The 19,968-nt window shown below is 35.3% G+C and overlaps 2 protein-coding genes across 3 annotated transcripts; both read right to left on the bottom strand.

Moving 5' to 3' along the window:
• Window positions 1–9,020: 9,020 nt before the first annotated feature.
• LOC115426316 (uncharacterized) lies at window positions 9,021–15,664 on the bottom strand. Its single transcript, XM_030144358.1, has 6 exons — window positions 15,163–15,664; window positions 13,127–13,474; window positions 11,060–11,227; window positions 9,751–9,846; window positions 9,609–9,643; window positions 9,021–9,514 (listed from the first exon to the last, which is right to left on the bottom strand). Exons 1-6 carry the CDS (start codon window positions 15,200–15,202, stop codon window positions 9,359–9,361), a joined length of 843 nt encoding a protein of 280 aa, XP_030000218.1. The 5' UTR covers window positions 15,203–15,664; the 3' UTR covers window positions 9,021–9,358.
• Window positions 15,665–16,146: 482 nt separating this feature from the next.
• Window positions 16,147–19,968, bottom strand: LOC115426521 (dnaJ homolog subfamily B member 1-like). Of its 2 annotated transcripts, XM_030144646.1 has the most exons (4): window positions 19,575–19,968; window positions 17,742–17,942; window positions 17,314–17,711; window positions 16,147–16,857 (listed from the first exon to the last, which is right to left on the bottom strand). In XM_030144646.1, exons 1-4 carry the CDS (start codon window positions 19,792–19,794, stop codon window positions 16,624–16,626), a joined length of 1,053 nt encoding a protein of 350 aa, XP_030000506.1. In that variant the 5' UTR covers window positions 19,795–19,968; the 3' UTR covers window positions 16,147–16,623. The 2 variants fall into 2 exon arrangements, with proteins under 2 accessions (XP_030000506.1, XP_030000505.1); XM_030144645.1 differs by having other exon boundaries at window positions 17,314–17,942.

Raw genomic sequence — 19,968 nt, 5'->3', positions numbered from 1 at the left:
TTTAATTTTCAAGTTACTTATAATTCAGATGTTTGAGTGAAACTTTCAGAAAGTAATGATCTTTTAATACGTTTTGGCTGATGCATACAATGGTAAAAAGTCATCCATGTGTCACTATGGCAGCTTGTCCACGTGTTACCACATTCTCATGTCAATAAAACAGAGACTTTTTAATATTTTACTCCTAAATTTATTTTCAGCATAGTTGAACATATTATCTAGAAGGTTTTATCCTACTTGATATCAGTTTCTGTTAAGAACCACGTGTTTTGAATGTTTGTGTGAAGCTTAAAAAAACTGATGTTCATTTCAAGTCTACATGTTACCAAGCAGTAATTTACCATTTTTCACCTAAAAATTTTACCTCCCCAACTTTTGTTGTACATAATGATAAAGTGCTTTTAAATACTTACTCAAATATGTATAATACATTCATATAAGTTACTCTGCTTACATGACAGAGACTGTTGAACACCAAATGTGTCCACGTGTTACTACAAAAATGCCAATTTTTAATTTTCAAGTTACTTATAATTCCAATATTTCAGTGAAACTTTCAGAAAATAATGATCTTTTTGATATATTTTGGCTGATGGTAAAGAGTCATCCAAGTCAATAAAACAGAGACTTTTCAATATTTTACTCCAGAATTTATTTTCAGATTAGTTGAACATATTTTCTAAAAGGTTTTGTCTTACTTGATATCAGTTTCTGTTGAGAACCACATGTTTTGAATGTTTGAATGTGACATTTTTGACCTAAAAAATGTATCTCCCCAAATTCTGTTGTACATAATGTTAAAGTGCTTATAAATACCTACTCAAATATGTATAATACATGCGTATAAGTTACTCTGCTTTCATGACAGAGACTGTTGAACACCAAATGTGTCCACGTGTTACCGCTTGATCAGACCCATAAGCCACAAAGTTACACAGCTCCCAAAATGTCTCTTTCATTTCAGTGTGATGGATGATTTAAGAAAAATATAAATAAAAAAGGTTTTCAGAGATGGCTGTGACATTTAAATCGCACAACTCTAGAAAACACTCATCATATGGTATATTTCTACACGATGTCTAATGTAACACAAAAACATAAAAGTGTGACAAACAAATAATAAAAAGTTGGAGATGTGACAGATATTTTCTGGTTGTAGCAGGGTCAATGTTAACAAATTCTGAAGGTAAAATGAAATGAGATAAGTTAAATTAATGTAACTTTACCTTATTATTGCTTCCTCTTTTTAAACACACACTGGCTGATTGTTGGAGCTAGTGCTGTTTGGGGAACTGATGTCTGAGGTCAATAATGTAGTTAATAACAAAATGAAACTCACCATATTCTATTAATATGAACATTTAGAGGAAAGATCATTTCATAGTTACCACAAGAGATGTTACATATTTGCTTTCAGCTGTGTCATGATGTTATAAAAATGAACCATATGTGACTGACAGTACTGTGAAAAAATCATAGGCCACCTTCAGCTTTGTCGTTTTCATGGGATTGAAATGTGCATACATATTTATTTTTCATTGTCTATTCTTTATTTACAAGAAAATTAAGTAAACATGTGCACAGCTTTAAAAGACACATAAAACCTGAACTAAACTGGTTCTAAAGGTTAAAGTCACTGTTTAGTGTGACCCCTGATCCCATGATATGAAGCAGCACAAACAATTGACACACACACAATAAAATAATGCAATAAATCTCTAGTAAACAAGATCTGAACAAAGGGGTTAAAGACATTTTTAAGTGCAAAGGGAGGTCATAGTAAATACTAACACTTCGGTTTATTGTTGTTTTTTTCCTGATACTTTAGTTTTTATTGTTGTACATACTTTTATTGTTGTACATACACATAATATATCCAGATTGGATCTTGATACAGAGACTGATAAATGCATATGTGTAGTTATTAAAACTTTAACCCTCCAGTATCTGGGTGCACCTTTTAGGCACACTTTGCACTTCATTTTAAAAAAACTTCATATTATTTTTCACAATTTTAATAAGGTTAGAATTCAAAAGTTGTTCATTTTTGCATGATCTTTAAAATTCCGGCCACCAACTAAAATTTTCACATTGTAAACAAAAGAAAATTACAAGACTAGCATCTGTCTCCCAAGTGTGCCTAAAACGCACTATTTCTTCCATTTGACATGTATGATTAGGGCTGACCTTGATTTACAAAAATAAAATCAAATTAGAGCAGAAAAATAAATCAATATGTAATATTTAATTGTTTGATTTATGTGTGTGTGTGTATTTTTCGCACACTTGGTGACAGATGCTAGTATTTTTGAACATTTGACCTAGCGCCAAAAATAATAATGCAAATTAACCAATGTTGGAGTTAATCATTGACATATGCCAGGATGAAAAAATCAAATAATATGTGATCCACTTTTTATGTAGTATATTGAAACAAATTTTTTTTGTTTTGTTTTTTGCATCTAAAAAAATGGTTTGTTTACATTACAAACAAGGCATTTAAAGGGTTAAAAAATGTGACAATTATTAAGTATTTGGTATTTTTATTTACGGCTCAGGTTTATGAAATAGAAAAATGAGTAAAAGAATTAAATACAAACTGTATGTTTGTTTTTTTTTGACATTATTCCACAAGTGTGCGAAAAAGGCACACTTGGTGCTTAGTAAGGGCCTTGCTGGACAGGATACCGGAGGGTTAATAAACCAGCAAACCTATTCTTGGCCTAGGATGTTTGCACTAGACTGTATATGTACGGTATATTCATTCATTATCTGAACCCGCTTTATCCTCACTAGGGTCACAGGGGTCGCTTGGAGCCTATCCCAGCTACATAGGGGCGAAGGCGGGGTACACCCTGGACAAGTTGCCAGTTCATCGCAGGGCATGTACTGTATATATTTTTAATATTTTCTTTGGGGTTTCAGTTTGCATAACATACAACATATCTAATCTTTCTGTCTTTTAGATTGACCCACCCCAGCCCTCCATGCACCCTTTGTCCCCTCAGGAGCAGATATGACACTAACCATACTACAGAAGTATTTGGTTAGAGGCTGAACAGAATATGAAATAATTCCTTCTTCTGCTTCAGCACACTACTTCTATTCAATTGTAACTGTAAGCTCTTATAGGACTCTAAAAAGAGGGTCCAAATCTCCCTGGAATTGTGTTTAGAGCCTTTAGGGCTGTAACTTATTTTCTCAGGTGCCTTGTGTTTCTAATCCACCCTTTGGAGGTGGAAAGCATTTGCACCTTCCTGGACACAAGAATGAGCTGCTGTGGTGAAAAGTTTGCTATCTCTCATATTAGATTTGCCACTGATTTGTACATTTTAGTGTATACACAGTAAAATGCAACCATGAGAGTTTAATATGATTTTCCCCATTATTATTGTTCTTTATGTTATAAATGTTTATTTATACTTCCTGGTCTGGTTCCTCTTAACCCATAAAGACCCAGTGCTAATTTTGTGACAGTTCTCAAATGAATTTTCTTCTCTATTTAACATTTCTTGACTGATTTTTCATCAATTATTATACCATTATCTTACGTATTTTCAGAATCTCAGAATCAGACCCTCTTTATTGTCATTGTACAAGTACAGTGAAATTAAGGTAAAGCTCTCCAGTTTAGTGCAAGACATTACAAGGCACAACAAATGACAGTAAGAAGGCACACTTATTTACATTAGAAAAAAATAAAAACTAGAAAATAGAAGTATTGCAACTAGGAATGTTTACCAAAAAAAAAAAAAAATAGAATTAAGTAGTGCAAATAGAATGAGAGTAGTGCAAATGGTATTGGAAATAACGCAAATGATGTGAGAAAATAAATATTGTAGCATAAATAGTGTGAAAGAATAAAATAATACGTAAGACTGTAAACATTAGACAGATGTTGCAGATGTTATAGGGTATGGTGAGGTTATTGCAGTGAATATCAGTGTTCTTGTGGGTGTCCTATTGACGTTTTGTTTGGTTATTTATTATGGTGATAACTTTGGGGAAGAAGCTATCCCTCAGTCTGTTTGTCGTGGTTTTATGTGACCTGTAGCGCCGACCTGAGGGCAACAGCTCAAACAGGTGGTTACTGGGGTGAGAGGAGTCCTTGATAGTCTTGGTGGCTCTGTTGAGGTAGTAAGAAAAGGCGATTTTTCACTTTTCACTGTAAATCATATATTTTCCTATATTTAATTTCCTATACTGAAACTTAGATTTAAAGCTCAGAGTGAATTCAAAGGTTATTATATCAACACAGAGAAAAATGAAGAAAAAAAAGACTTTTCCAGTAAAATATGTCATTAACTGAATATAAACCCAGTGTTATTCCTTTAAAATCACATGTTAGTCATCTTTATTCAACACCATATGAATCTCACATGAACACGCTGGTCATTGCATCTGTTAAGTGAACATTATTAACCCATAAAGACCCAGCGCTGTGTTTGTGTCAGTTCTCAAATGATTTTTTCTCTATATTTAACCTTTCTGAAGTGATTTATCACTATTTATTACAATATTATCTCCTTCATTTTGCCTTTTTTTCAGCGTAAATCATGTATTTTCCTACATTTAACTCACTGATCATGTAGATGTTCATTAAAACCCAAAGTAAAATCAAAGCTTATTAGATAAAAACAGAGAAAACTGAAGAAAAAGGGATTTTTTTCAGTCAAATCTATCATTAACTGAACATAAACCAAGTGTGTCCATCCACTGTCATTGATCCAATTCCATGGGTTTTACTGGTGAATCAATGTTGTAAAAGATGACAGTGTTTCCACGTTCAAGTTCCACGTTGAAGTCTCTTCAAATGTTTTGTTCTATTTACTTGGAGTCATACCGGTCAATGATTTTAATGCAGAGCAGAGATATATTTTACATATTTTACTATTGATTGCTAAAAAAATAGTAACAGTAAATTGGAAGAGTGTCAAATCACCAACGGTAATAGAATGGAAACAAAGACTGAAACAAGTGTACACTATGGAAAGAATGACCGCATCATTACAAATGAAAATGGATCTTTTTAAGCGGAGATGGCACATGGTTGAAGACTATTTGTATAATTACACTTTTTGGGTTGTTAACAAGAATTGCTCTTATAAGCCCTGACATGAGGTGTTTTGTATTTATATAGATGTGTACATATGTATACAAATATATGAATGTTTCGATACTTGGCAATGTATCTATAGATGTAGTGTAGTGTCTGCAACAATAATAATACTATGTGGTGTAATTTATTTATTTATTTATTTTCTTTTTTCTTTTTTTCTTTTTTTATTTATTTATTTTATTTTTTTTATGTGTGTGTCTTGTCCCAGATGTTTTGTTCTGTTTTGTGTTGTGCAAAAATCTAAATAAAAAGTAAAAAAAAAAAAAAAAAAAAAAAAGACGACAAACTGTATTTTACACCAATTATTTACATGCATTGATTGGATTAGTGGATCAATAGGTATTAAACATTTTAGATCAGTAGATGGTTTTGGCCGATGGTGGATGTTTGGGTCTTTATGGGTTAATCTACAGTAATTTAAAAAAAAAAAAAAAATGTCTTGTTCATTCACTCATTCATTCATTGTGTGTGTGTGTGTGTGTGTGTGTGTGTGTGTGTGTTCAGTAACAACACACTGATGTCACACCCAGTGCTTTCTTTGCTTTTTCCAGATTTTTAAATTGCTGCAGAGAAATCTAGCAATAAGAGCAAGAGACTTTGAAGATGATCACTGAACGGCAGAAAAACAGAACAATGCTCATATTAACCTCCAAAAGCTGAGGCTGAATATATATATTGCTGTAAAATAACTGAATAACTGAACCTCTGATGATATCAGTCTGGAGTTTCTCTGTTTTTTGCCACATTTGTACATTAAGGGATTCCATGATTTATGCAGATACTTTATTTTTAACTGTTTAGTAGATAATGTGATTATTTTTGAACACATGTATATGGTCAGTTAATTAAATACAAATACCCGGAAAAACAATATCAAAATTAAGGGCCTTAACTTGCTTGAGTAAAGATTATATGTAGAAAAAAAAAACATGGAAGCTGAAAACAGTGACTTTCTGCAGTGTTCACAGTGAACACATCTGTGTTACTTTTAATTGCAGTAAAATGATTCATTCTCAAACAAAGGAAAAGCAAAGTTTGTAACTGTAAAACTGTAAAAGAACAAGATGAAACTTTGAATAATTCCTAATCTAAGACAACTGATTCCAACTGATTGAAAATTATAGAAAAAAGTAGAATAACTAGAGGCACTCAGAGAGCGCAGACCTCCGCCAAGGCTGATCAGTGGCCCCCCCGTGGGCCCCCCCACGCCAAGGAGGTTATGTTTTTGCCAAGGTTTGTTTGCGCCCCCCCCCCCGATCACCACCAAAATTTCATCATTTCTTCCTTATCCCACTTCCAACAAACCCTGAAAATTTCATCAAAATCTGTCCGTAACTTTTTGAGTTATGTTGCACACTAACGGACAGACAAACAAACAAACAAACAAACAAACAAACAAACAAACAAACCCTGGCAAAAACATAACCTCCTTGGCGGAGGAAAAAACAGGAGAGGCAGAGGTCTGAAACATTGCTCTGGGCTGTAGAGAGTTACAGCATCAAATCAGTGTGTAGCGTCCTCTTGTGGTCAAACACGAAAACATGAAGCAGAACCCAACCTCAGACCTGAGTGTCAGATCTATTTATCTACTCTTGATGTTTGCTCATAATCTTCCAAACATTTCAACCTGATGATCTTGAACATTTCAGACTATGAAGCTTTTCCAATTTTGTCATGTCAAAATGTGTGCGTTATTTTATTCTGTCCCTGGTCACAAGCATCATTTAAATATTTAACATTTTTATAGAGACCTGGGATTCCATTACCCTGTAATTGCACATGAAATAATTGTAATGGGTCCCTGAAAACATGACAGAGGGGCTAAAAATTCAAACTAGATGTAGACTAATGTTATGAAGCAAGTTTGGAAGCACTTTGCATCTATTATAGAAATAAGTATTTGCTGAAATAAAAGAGACCCTATTTTTCAAATAAAATACATTTTAATGTCATTTCATGTTATTTTTATTCAAAAATCCGCATGTAACATGAAAAAAAATGACATGAAAATTACATATATCTTTTTATTCTCTCACAGGCACATTATGGGAATCGAACTAATTATGTAAGGCAGAGTGTTTCACAAAAACAAAATCACTAATGATTTATACGTGTTTAAATGGGCAGGTTCCGCATGTAACACGAGTGGACACGATGGGTTACACACAAAACGTGGAATGAGACTGAGGAGTCATGAAAAACCCACATGTCTGGTTTAGAAAAGCCACCAGAATCATCAAAAATTAACACAGTGTCTTTATTTATAGTCCTATATAAGACCATTTACAGCCATGTTTTCAGGATAAAATGTACTGACACCTAGGTAGTTTTTCATGTCCCAATTTTGGTCCAACTTTTGCCCCAATATTTTATTAAAATTCATTAGTTTTGGGATGGCTCAGAGTAAAAGTATAATTTTTTTGCATTTATCTGAGGTCATCATTAGGTACATCCTGGGGGGAAATATGTCTACATTTGTCTTTTATTATTGGGTCTAAAAAGCTGGAAAAAAGTGTCAGGTACCAAAATGAACCCAGTTTCATAGAAGCACCCAATTATAAATGAGTAATTTAAGGATTGATGCATTCATTATATTACTGATACAACCATTTCTGAGCATTTCTGCAGACAGGAACAGGCCAGTAGTTTCACTAACAATGATGCTCAGTATCAAACCGAGTCTCAGCTCTTCTTTGTTGCCTCTTCATCAGAGTGTGGTGGTAAAAGGGTGAATCTTACCCCATCAGCTGTTTAAGAGCCCTGGGACTGAACCATGACACCAGGAGGAGCAGCAGAGACTCAAACAATGCGGATGTATTTCTAGAAACTTTCATTTACATAAATATTGTTGTGATATTTGAGATAATGTAGTGATTTCATGTATATATTTAGATGAGTTAGACTGATTCTTCAGCTCATGACCACTTTTTTTGTGGTGACTTCCAAATAATAATTTCTCTACATTCAACCTTTCCTAAGCGATTTATCACTAGTCATCCTCTGCATTTTGTATTTTTCAGTGAAAATCAGATATTTTCCTATATTTAATTTACCCATCACATGATGGTGATAGAGCAAATTCAAGGGTTATTATATTAAAACAAAACAAACAAAAAAAAGAGGAAAAAGAGACATTTTCTGCAAAATGTATTATGTTTCCATGTTCTATGACCATATCTGATGATGAAAAGCTGAGAAACTTCATTTTACTAGAATTACTTAAATGTATTGATAGGCTTAATGGTTCAAAGGTTATTTCAGATTTTAGAACAGTAGATGCTTTTGGTCACTGGTGACTGTTTACGTCTTTGAGGGTCAATAAATGCATTCACTCCTGTCTCATGCCTCCCTGATTGTATCAAACTGAGGTTTTTGCAAAAATGCTTCACAGGCTTTTTCTTCCCCCGATTAGCTGTTCAAGGCAACAACAATTTAACACTTTGTGCATGTTGTCCACCATATTATATCTATTCTAAAATCAAAATATTTACACATAATATGCCAGAGGAACAGTTTATATAATCTAGTGCATGACAGTAATATAATATTATCACAATTACTTGGTGGAATTAATTTATTTATTTTTTTTTTTTTTATTGTATATTATTGTATATTGTACATATTATGTTACTTGATTATCTTTATATATCATTGCTACGGCCACCTATATGTGAAACTACTTTGCATCTCCTCAATAATGTGCAATTATTAGATGTACTCTACTTGTATTATCTCTATGTTTTATCAGTTTATTACCTCCTGTTACAGTAAGTGCTTTTAATTGTTATGTACTATTGTATTGTTATACAATTATATCTGATTTGACAAGTAACATAAGGCACAAAAGTTTTATCTTATGTTATGTTATCTTATCTTATTTTTTTTATCTTATCTTATCCTGAAAAAATAAGAAGAAAAAACAGTTATTTACCATTGAAGTATTTTCTTTATATATCTTTAGTATAATTCTCTCAAAATAATTCCAATTGAAAACTAGAAGAAACAACTAAAAACCAATCTTTTTTTTTTTTTGTTAGATCGATGCATTAAATGAGTTTATGCTTTAATACTTTATGAACTTGTGCATTCATTCATCACCACATTAAGAAACTACATCTGTCATTTCATTTATAAAATGAAGTAGCAGATGCTTGACATGTAAAGGAAGAACACTATTCAAATATTTGTTCTTTATTTGAAAAAAAAAAAAAAAACATCAGAGAAAACTTGAAATGCTGTTTAGTCCAGGGCTTTGGGGTCAAGAGCCTGGTAGATGGAGGCATACTGAGAAACATCCTGAATACTGGACTGGGCATCAGCAGCTGTTTCTAAAGCCTGCATCCTCATTTCTGTCTGCGTGGAGGCAACATTTCTATGTTCCACACAGTAATCTCCCTGTGAATGAATAAGCACCATCATTTATAACATGCAGTGAATATTTGTTCAGAATAACAACAATTAAAATCCATGACTAGCAGAAGTTGCTAACCTCATCCGTGTTGGTCACAGATATGTTCTCACCAACTGAAACAAACAAGCATCAAGAATTATTCACAATACCTCGAGGTGTTTTTGTGCTGTTTGTTTGTGGAGAAATTTATATGATTAAATGTGTGCATGTGTCACATTACCTGCATTACTGCGCCAGTGTCCATAAAATATTACAGGGATAATTGCACAAACCAGAAGAGCCAGGCTCACTGAAACAATGATGACTATTGTTGTATCTGGAAGACAACAGGGACAAACATGCATTGACGTTGGTCAAAACAAGGCCTCTGAGCTAAAAAAGAAAATAGGTTTCATTTATCTTGAAGACTTATTCTATAAAAAATACTGGTTCCAGTGTAATTTGATACATTTTTCAATAGCGGCCATTATATTCATCTTAGGGTTCTATTTTTAACCATTGCTTTTCATTTAAGGCTGCAATACATATGAGTTACTGTATAATAAAATCAGGCACTAACACTTTTGTTTCAACAGTTGTTGTGGAAAAAAACACAGTTCTTGTTAACCCATAAAGACTTTTGTGACAGTCCCCAAATTAATTTTCCTCTAGATTTAACCTTTCTTAAGTGATTTATTTCCATTTATCATGATTCTATCCTCTCCATTTTGCATTTTTTTTTCTGTGAAAATCAGGTATTCTCCAATATTTAATTTACTGATCATGTACTTTAATCATCATGCTGAGATTACATTTGAGGATCATTATATGAAAAACAGAGACAACTTAAGAAAAAGTGACTTTTTCAGTGAAATATATCATTAACTGAACATAAAATAAGTGTCTCCATCAACTGTCATTGATCCAACTCCATGGGTTTTACTGGTGAATCAATGTTGTAGAAGCTGATGGTGTTTCCATGTTTACTACAGAGCCTCTAAACATCCAAATGGGTCACATCTGATGACCATGCAAAGATGACAAACTGCATTTTACACCAATTATTTACATGTATTGATAGGATTAGTGGATCAACAACAATTTACATTTTTATATCAGTAAATGATTTTGGCCACTGGTGGATATTTGGGTCTTTATGGGTTAAACAGCAAAAACACGTTGTAACATTCACAAGAAACACTTACAATGGAATGACATAACTTAACACAATCGATATTCTCATATAAAACAGACTATTAATGTGTTTATGACTTGACATGATAGTAAAAGCACAACTTTGAACATCCATTCAATTTGAATCCATTTTAATTCAATCTCTTTTATTAGTTGGCAGTTAACTCAGTTTCCAAATCTACAATATCGTGACTAAATGAGTTATAAATTAACAATGTGAACGAAACCAGAGTATTTGGACATTTTGTTTCATATGTAATATCTGTAAAAATATCCTTCATGCATGTATTGTTTTTGAGTTTGAGGAAGTGGTACAGTTCTAATGTTATTCCCTCAGCAGCAGAGCCATAAGGTACCTGTAAGGCTGGTTGCTCCCTGCTTCTTTGTCATCTCCACGGTAGCCGGCGGGGTGGATAATGCTCCGGATGCCACGGTGCTTGATGGGAGATTGCCCTGGGTCAATGTTTGTGCCTGTGTCTGCAGTGTGGTGTTGGATTGAGAAGATCCAGGGGGAACAGTGGGACCTTTGAGACACAAGGGCAGATGCAGACAGAGATAACATAGTATGTTTGTGTGCAGTTATGTTCTATATGGGTTTGTGAAATTGCTCATATGATCAGGGTCAGATGAAGGCTGTATGGGCCCCACACCGCCTCAGTAATACTATCAATCATGGAAAATATTGTTTGTTCTTTTTTCAGAATTCAGAGGAAAAAATTCTAAGACGTCAAATTCAGTTAACATTTGTACAATACGCATGTAAATGAATGTGACACCAGCTCTGATGCATACAGCTGGAATTGAATAAGCCAGTGTTATCATGATAAGGGCCACTAAAAAACAAAATGTCCAGATTTTTATTATTATTATTATTATTATTATTATTATTATTATTATGAGAAAAAAAGTCAGAATTCTGAGAAAAAAGTCAGAATTTGGACTTTTTTTTCTCAGAATTCTGACTTTAATCTCAGAATTTTGACTTTTTTTGTGGAACTCTTAATTTTTTTTTCCCCTTACATTTAGGGAGAGTGTACAGAAGAGGGTTAGGGTTGCTGGAAAAAAAAAAAGGTCAAATTTTTTAATTTTTTTTTTCAGTGGCTTTAATCCTCTTCCATATAATACTGTATATATTGGAATGAGGAGTTTTTCTATGACTGCCATTGACACAATATATAATATGACCAACTAGAATTACTGCACACAGTTGAACGTCTCCACAAACAAGTCAAGTTGCAGAGTCTGTCCAGATTTGTACAAAATATGGTGAAAACTATTTTCTGAAGGAATAAAGGCATTTGGTGTATTTTTAGTGAAATGATCATCATCAGTATACTAATGATGATTCCAGTGAATTATTTCCAGCAAAAATATTTTTCTAGAGCAGTATGTGCTGAATAAAGAACAGAAAAGGTGTTTTTACAGAACAGTGAAGTCAACCTCTGATGTTTTAGATATCAAATGTCATCAGTTCATCATTTTTCCTATTATACACTTGAACCTTTTTTTTTTTTCTCAGAGTAATGAATGAGATAACAGACATGTTAACCTTTGGCGCCAAGTTCTAATCCATTTATCCTTGGGTCCAAGTGTCCCTGTCATATAGCATTAATCAAAATGGACAGTAAGGACATTGTTCGGACCTTGACGTCTGATCTTGGGCCACTAAAATGTTTCTAGTTAAATGAACATGTGTGTCCGATTTAAAGACATTCTGTCAAGTTATTCCTTTAATATCATGTGTTAGTCATCTTTATTCAACACCATATGAAGCTCACATTGTATCTGTTAAGTGAACATTATTAACCCATAAAAACCCAGTGCTGTGTTTGTGTCAGTTCTCAAATGATTTTTTTTCTCTCAATTTAACCTTTCTTAAGGGATTTATCACCATTTATCACAATATTATCTCCTTCATTTTTGCCTTTTTTCAGCGTAAATAATGTATTTTCCTATATTTAACTCACTGATCATGTAGATGTTCATTAAATCCCAAAGTAAAATCAAAGCTTATTAGATAAAAACAGAGAAAACTGAAGAAAAAGTGATTTTTTCAGTCAAATCTATCATTAACTGAACATAAACCAAGTGTGTCCATCCACTGTCACTGATCCAATTCCATGGGTTTTGCAGGTGAATCAACGTTGTAGAAGATGACAGTGTTTCCACGTTCACTACAGAGCCTCTATACATCCAAATGGGTCATATCTGATGACCATGAAAAGATGACAAACTGTATTTTACACCAATTGTTTACACGTATTGATTGGATTAGTGGATCAACAGGTATTAAACAGTTTAGATCAGTAGATGCTTTTGGTCAGTGGTGGATGTTTGGGTCTTTAGGGGTTAAATAACATAACTCATCCTTTTCCAAGATCTCAGTAAATCTTCTGAATAAACCTACGGAGGATCTAACTCACCATCTAGGACGTTGATAATAACTTCCTGGTGCCATACAGTAAAGTTATTCTTCAGTCCACAGTGGTACTTCCCAGCATCCATCTGTCTCAGCCTCATTACGGTCACATTGATGACTCCAGCTCCTCTGCTGACCTCCATGCTGTATCTCCCTCGCTGCACGATCACATCTCTTATCCTCTCAGCCTGAATGAGAATGTTTTCTTTGGAGCACACTCCCTTGCAGAAGTAGTACATGTTGTAGAGGTTGGAGCTGGTGTTTGTGGTCCAGCTACCGGAGCAGTGGATGGAGACCTGTCCTCCAACATAACCGCGTACCTCCAGGGCCCCTGAGGTCTCTGCACACACCACTGGAAGGAGAGAAGAGAGGGATGGTTACAGCTGCTGTAGATACTGTGAGCAATGTAACTTAAGTACTCAATAAACAGCTTTATTCAAACAAACAGTTGACAGTGGACTGTGAATATAAAAAATGATCAACTCCCAAATCCCTACATCTACATCAGAATACCATAAGAATATTACACAGGTTAGTTTGAAGATGTTTTAGTATAAAAACATGTAATCCATATTTTTACACAGCTTAGTCACATACAGTTTGTCATTGGAGCCACTTTTAGCTTTGATTACCGGACACATTCAGTGTTCATACCATGCAAAGTTTATGCAATGTCGCAATGAAAGTCACATTTATTTCTGCCCACACTCAATTTAAGGCTAAGATTTATTGATGGTGGCAGAGTCATACTGCTGCGTAAAACCTTCCCAAAGATGGCAAATCCACATGTGAAAAGGATGTCTCATGCTCTCTGAAGCACAAGCCCGATAACTCAGATCAGTCCTTACATTGTCCAGACTTTATTCTTTGTATAAAGTTGCTGTTTGTTCAAGAAATGAGAAATGTCTCCTTGTATCAGTTCCAAAACTTGTAGCTGAAACGTATTAATCACTGCATTAATAATGGAAGGCTCTGACCTATTTGTTTAGTCAACTAGGTATAACTTTTGCCTAGCAGTGTATAATACTAACTATAATACATACATATAACTACTGTATAATACTAGCGTGTCGACTCGTGTGGAACCATGGGTTCTAGATGTGGTAGATTATAATGATGCAGTTCATTCCTTTACTTTCTTGATAAATTCCACTGGCATTTTCAGTTGAATAACCTCTCAGCTGGCATGTTTGTTTCTGCACAGAAAATTTTACACCATGGCAACGTGGCCTTGTTGTTTATCAGTTGCTAGGTAACCCACTTCAGTTCTGTGATTCTGGGCAATTGTATGGCTATTGTATTCCAAAATTACCATCTCCCAAAATACTAGTCCTATCAACTTGCTGTTTTCGCTGGTCTCTTCCTTGACCAAAAATACATACGTTTGCCAAACTACAGCAGTCAGCTCTTTTTTTGTGATTTTGTGTGATGCCCGATACACACAGAGTCCACCTCCCTTTTATAATACAGATAATATTTAATACAGAAAAAGAAACAAAGCAACTTTGAATTCCTCCTCCTCATCTTTAAGATTGGTGCTCACTTGCATAAGGTGGTCATTTTGTTTCATAGGTTCATTTGCTCCATCAGTAAAACATTTAGAAATTAATATTATCAGTGTTTATATAAGGTAAAAATGTAGAATTTTAGGTAGACATTGAACTTTAAAGAACAACCATTAAATGGTTATAGTACTACTATGCACCAGTTTATGATAAGCGTGTCATTGTTTAATCTCCTAAGACCCAGCAATGCATTTCTGTCCTCTATAGGAGAGAAGAGTTTCGCAGCTTTATTGGAAAACAAACAAACAAACAAAAAACACCATAGGCTATTCCATTAAAAATGTAAAAATGCATCTGAAAAAACTGCTGCATCGTGTTGTTTCCAATAAAGGCAATTATTTAATGTAAAAAAGCCAAAACTTGTACTTTCCTGGGTGTCAAGAGGTTAAACAATTTTAACATTTACTCAATGAAATGTTAAAGATCTTATCCATGTGTATGTTAAACATTTTTTGTACAAAATAATAAAACTCACCTGTGATGAAACAAAGGTTGACCACCAGAGAAATCTTCATTCTTTGTCAAAGTTGAGAGTAAACCAAATTAAAGACAGCGGAGTCCCACAAAGCAAGATGAACTGGTGTCTGCTTCAAATTACAGTCATCTGATTCTGCACCATAAAACATAGTTGTGTTAAAGATTCATAAAGGTACAAAGATGTGATTGTGTAGTAAGTGGTTGCAGCTCCTTGTTTTTCTTGTGCTCACTAAATGGGAATGATCCCTTTTCAGCATGCCTATGTGTGTGTGGGGTTTTTTTTAAACACAGGATAATTTTCCATGCACCTCCTCCTTCACTCTGCTTTAACAATCCAGCTCATGACTGAGATACAGTATAACTCTTTACTGTTGGGTTTGTGTGCATTACAGTACATGAAGCTGCAAGGCAAACTCAACAGTCTGATGACCGTGTCATGGGGATCTTCTGTGGGTCCCCTGAGTCATGGTTTTTAAGGCACAATGATCAGACTGAAATCGCTGAAACATCTTGTGAAGGGTGAAGGGACTGAAACACAGTTTTTCTTTAAGTGCTCATCTTTTCATACTTTGTTTTTTTTTCCCATATTCTTACTTTCTGAATTGTATTCCAAATTTGTCCCTTTGATGAGCAAAGTTAATTATAATTCTTTTAGCATGGAATAATCAGTTTCTCCACAGTGCACGCAATATTCCAACTGGCCACAAGACAGCACTGTTTATTGCAAGTGAAATAACTTTCCAATGGCACCTCCACAGTATCTGCTGGACACTGACAGTATGGGAAAAGAATACAGGTAAATTGAGACTAAAATCACACTCTGAACTTCGACAAATGCTTCTGTAAATTCTTTTTGTAATTTAGTATACTTTGACTTGGCATTGTGCATATGTATTCATTTGAACTTGATGTGATTCGGATACTGACCAAACACCAGGGCCGTCCAGAAGAAACGTTCAAGACCAAAAATAACCATCAACTGTTTTAAGAACCACAACCATTTTTATTGAGTGTCAAACAATGTTTCTCACTAAAAAGCTGCATTTCTCCTCATTCAAACACAAAAACATTCCACCATTCCAAGAAGTGTACTCCACCAGTACACAAACCATCAAAGTATCTCAACTATGTAAACAATTCAATACAAAACTTGGAATTTGCACATACAGAAAACACCTTCTTTCTAACAGAAAACCTACAAAATAGCTCCTGTATTAAAGTGTGCATTTATGTCACATGTTATTATACAGTTTTTGTCAACAAAATATATTCCTATGTGAAGACCAGTTAATGTCGGTCATATTTACACACTGTGAAAACTGCAGATGACAGCATACACTTCGGGCAGTCTGTCCCATGATTCTGTTCTTTTGTCTAGTTTGCATCACATGAACATCCATGTGATGACTGACAAAAGTAAAAGTTGGCAGCCTAATGTACAAAGTCACACTTGTCTTGTTTAAGATCGCGGTAGGACCTGAGCGATGGTGTCCTTAGCGCTCTGACTGAGCCTTTCTGGAAACTTCACTTCATACTCCACTATGAGGTCGCCTCGCCGATCGGGCCGTTTGGGATATGGCAGCCCCTCGCCGCTCACGCGTCGCTTCATGCCCGGCTGCACAATATCTGTAGTCGTTACAGTAACCGTTCTGCCTTCCAGTGTGGGTGCATTGATTGTGCAGCCACATAAAGCCTGGACATTAGAAAACAAAAAGCCCATTCAGAGTGTTAACAATTTCACTTACTGAGGCACAACATGAACATTTTTTTACTCCTTATTTTTTAACTAACAAGTCTTTGGTTATTATAATATGCATTTCACTGACAGGACATCTTATAAACTGGCCAGTACATAATATTTGGCTCCTCAACCAGATTTAAGGACTTTGAGGTATGGCTGAGTCATTACCAGGATATTCTAATGAAATTATACAGTATATCAAGACACACAATGACACTGATCATTATGTAAAACAAAAACAGTAGTGATATTTTTGACATATCACCTAGTCTGATTATTATTTTTTTTTATGTGTACAAATAAATATTTTCCTGTCTTCCTATTATTGCATCAGCCTTTAAAAATGTCAGAAAAAGAAGTAAAGACTAGAAAGATAAATTTAAAGCTTCATCTAGATTCTGTACTTACATCTCTGAGTGAGATCTTGGCTGTGTAGATGATGTCAGAGCCGTCACGTTTGAACACCTGATGTGGCTTATCCTTTAATACAAAAACCACATCAGCAGGAATGTTTGTGGGAGTCTCATCCCCCTCTTTGGGAAATGTGATTTTGGTGCCCTCTTTCCACCCCTTTTTTATCTGCACCTCCAGGATTTTATCTTCTGATCTTACTGTCCGTCCATCTGGGTTCAGCCTTTTACGTGACACCTTCATTTTCTTGGTGCAACCTGACAGCACTTCCTCCAATGTTACCCGGAGGTCACGAACCACAGCTGGGTCTTGCTGTTTCTTTACAACACTGCTATGGGGGCCCATTCCTCCCATGCCAGTGCTGAAGGAGCGAGGGAACCCGCCCATCCCACCCCCTCCCATCCCGCCACCTCCCATCCCTGCCCCTCCCATTCCAAAATGGGCAAAAGGATCATTAGTGTCCATGTTCTCATCCATGCCTCCATTGCGACCTCCAAAGAACTGTTCAAAGGGGTTACGTCCCCCAAAGAACTCTGCAAAGATGGCATGAGGGTCTCCCTGGAAAGTGTAGCTGTAGGTGCCAGGACCACCATTGCAACCACCTGTGGGACCACCACCTTTCAGACCTACAGAAGAGAAACATCAATAAAGATGAATAAAAAAAAAATTTGAACAATATATGAACTTCTAACAGTTTAAAGTATACTTAATATACTGTAAATATAACAAAACATATCCTTCAACAAATACTGAATAAAACCTAACCCAAATTGTTTGTTAACAAATGGATTCTGCATACTGTCAGATGATTAATTAAATTAAGTGTGGTCCAGTTTTAACACGTACACTTGCTTTCATATGTTTGTATTATGTTGCATCAAAATGAGGCACTGATATCTGTATTATACAAGAATCTGTGTCATAGTGCCAAGGGGTTTTAGTCAGTCAGTCATCTTCTGAACTGCTTTATCCTCGAAAGGGTGGGGGGTGGGGGTGCTGGAGCCTATCCCAGCTACCTATGGGTGAACAGGTTTTAGTATTTTTCCAATTTTACTTGTGTTGGTATCCAAAATAACCTGTTTTAGTTATGTTCTGTGAACTTAACAAATTACAATATAAAGTAGTAAAGTATCCCTAAAGTATTAAAGTATCAGCAATGCTAAAAAGAAAAAAACAAAAACAAAAGAGGTACACTGGCTGCGAAACAGCCTAAGTTAAAATCCAAATCATAATAGTCTCCAAACTCGCGAACTTTTTAATTAGGAGCAGAATAAGACAGGGAGACAAAACTTTCTTTGACATAACCAGCACTAAAAACACCCCTCTTTACTGTTTACACAGATCACAGGAGGAAATGTGGCGCAATCTTGCAAAATTCTGCTGCTTCAGGGGGTCAGTCCTGAATGAATAGTGCTCACTTTTCCAGATATTCTAAGCTTATTAAAAGGCAAAAAAAAAAAAAAGAAATCTTGGAAATATAAACAGGACTTTACTTGTATGATGAATGATAGATAAACAGTAAATGTTGAATCATCTTCTATAAATTATCGAAATTATAATCACCATTATTATTTTCATCTTATTTAAGATGTTTATGTTGAAAAGATAGAACAGACAGTCTTTGCACAACATTACAATACTGCTCATTAGAAAGATAAAATAAGATGGGTTTCCACGGCAACGTATAAGCCGCCATATTGGATGGATTTCTAATCAGCTGTTTTTAACTATTTACACTCCCAAACTGCCTTGCAAAAAGTGAATATATTTGTGAAACACAGCCTTTGCCTTTTTAGGTTTCCATACTCATACAAGGTTAAAAACAGACTTTAGTGACAACATTGTCAAAGCATCCTAATCCGCTGGACCACTAGAGGGTCTGCTAATCCCTTCATGACGTCACATATAAACGACAACGGCTCTACCAATGAATGTACATGTTTTCTGAGTTACTTGGTCATTAACTTTTTGTATGGGCATGTAAAGTCAGTGTATCTGCGTGCAGAGCCTCGCCTTTCCTGGCTCTGAAACTATGCCTGACAGACGAGTAGATCCGCTGCTGGGAACGCCATTAAACTGGATGGCACGCGCGTCATCGGCCCGTGGACTGAACTAGTTTTGTTCGGTCCCACACGCGCATCTTTAAATGTAAAAGGTACTAATTCACTCCCAGTAGAGTACAAAGTTGAGCTACTGAAGCTGAAAACGTCAAAAAAACATCTAACAGCGTCTGAATCTACGGATTTCGAGAGCCTTACCTTCTTCTCCGAAGCGGTCGTAGATGTCTTTTTTCTTCGGGTCACTCAAAACATCGTAAGCTTCGGCGATTTCCTTGAATTTCTCCTCTGCTCCCGGGGACTTGTTTTTGTCTGGGTGATAACGCAGAGCCTGTTTCCGGTACGCTTTCTTTATTTCGTCCTCTGATGCTCCCTTCTTAATTCCTAAAATGTCGTAGTAGTCTTTACCCATTTTGACCATCCGCAAGTCTTATTCTGTCAAAGCTGTTCGTCGAAGGCCAGCGACACGTCTAGGGTCGGTCCAGTGAGTGAACTCAAACCGCCGCGTCGTGAATATTTGCTTTATAAACAGCGTGGAAACTTCTCGACTTTTCCATAATCAGCCTGAACAATCTACACTGACAGTAAGACACAG

Source organism: Sphaeramia orbicularis, chromosome 1 (assembly GCF_902148855.1).
Source record: "Sphaeramia orbicularis chromosome 1, fSphaOr1.1, whole genome shotgun sequence".
In the NCBI taxonomy this organism is placed as follows: Eukaryota; Metazoa; Chordata; class Actinopteri; order Kurtiformes; family Apogonidae; genus Sphaeramia; species Sphaeramia orbicularis.
The sequence above is the reverse complement of the archived record's forward strand: the minus strand, read 5'-3'. Positions and strand labels throughout refer to the sequence as shown.

Coding starts and splice junctions, on each gene's coding strand:
- LOC115426521 (XM_030144645.1), bottom strand. CDS start 19,794: ATGGTCAAAATGGGTAAAGACTACTACGACATTTTAGGAATTAAGAAG. Junction 17,943..19,574: donor CGACCGCTTCGGAGAAGAAG/GTAAGGCTCTCG, acceptor TCTCTTCTGTAG/GTCTGAAAGGTGGTGGTCCC. Junction 16,858..17,313: donor CCAAGATCTCACTCAGAGAT/GTAAGTACAGAA, acceptor TCTAATGTCCAG/GCTTTATGTGGCTGCACAAT.
- LOC115426316 (XM_030144358.1), bottom strand. CDS start 15,202: ATGAAGATTTCTCTGGTGGTCAACCTTTGTTTCATCACAG. Junction 13,475..15,162: donor CAACCTTTGTTTCATCACAG/GTGAGTTTTATT, acceptor CTCTCCTTCCAG/TGGTGTGTGCAGAGACCTCA. Junction 9,644..9,750: donor ACACTGGCGCAGTAATGCAG/GTAATGTGACAC, acceptor TGTTTGTTTCAG/TTGGTGAGAACATATCTGTG.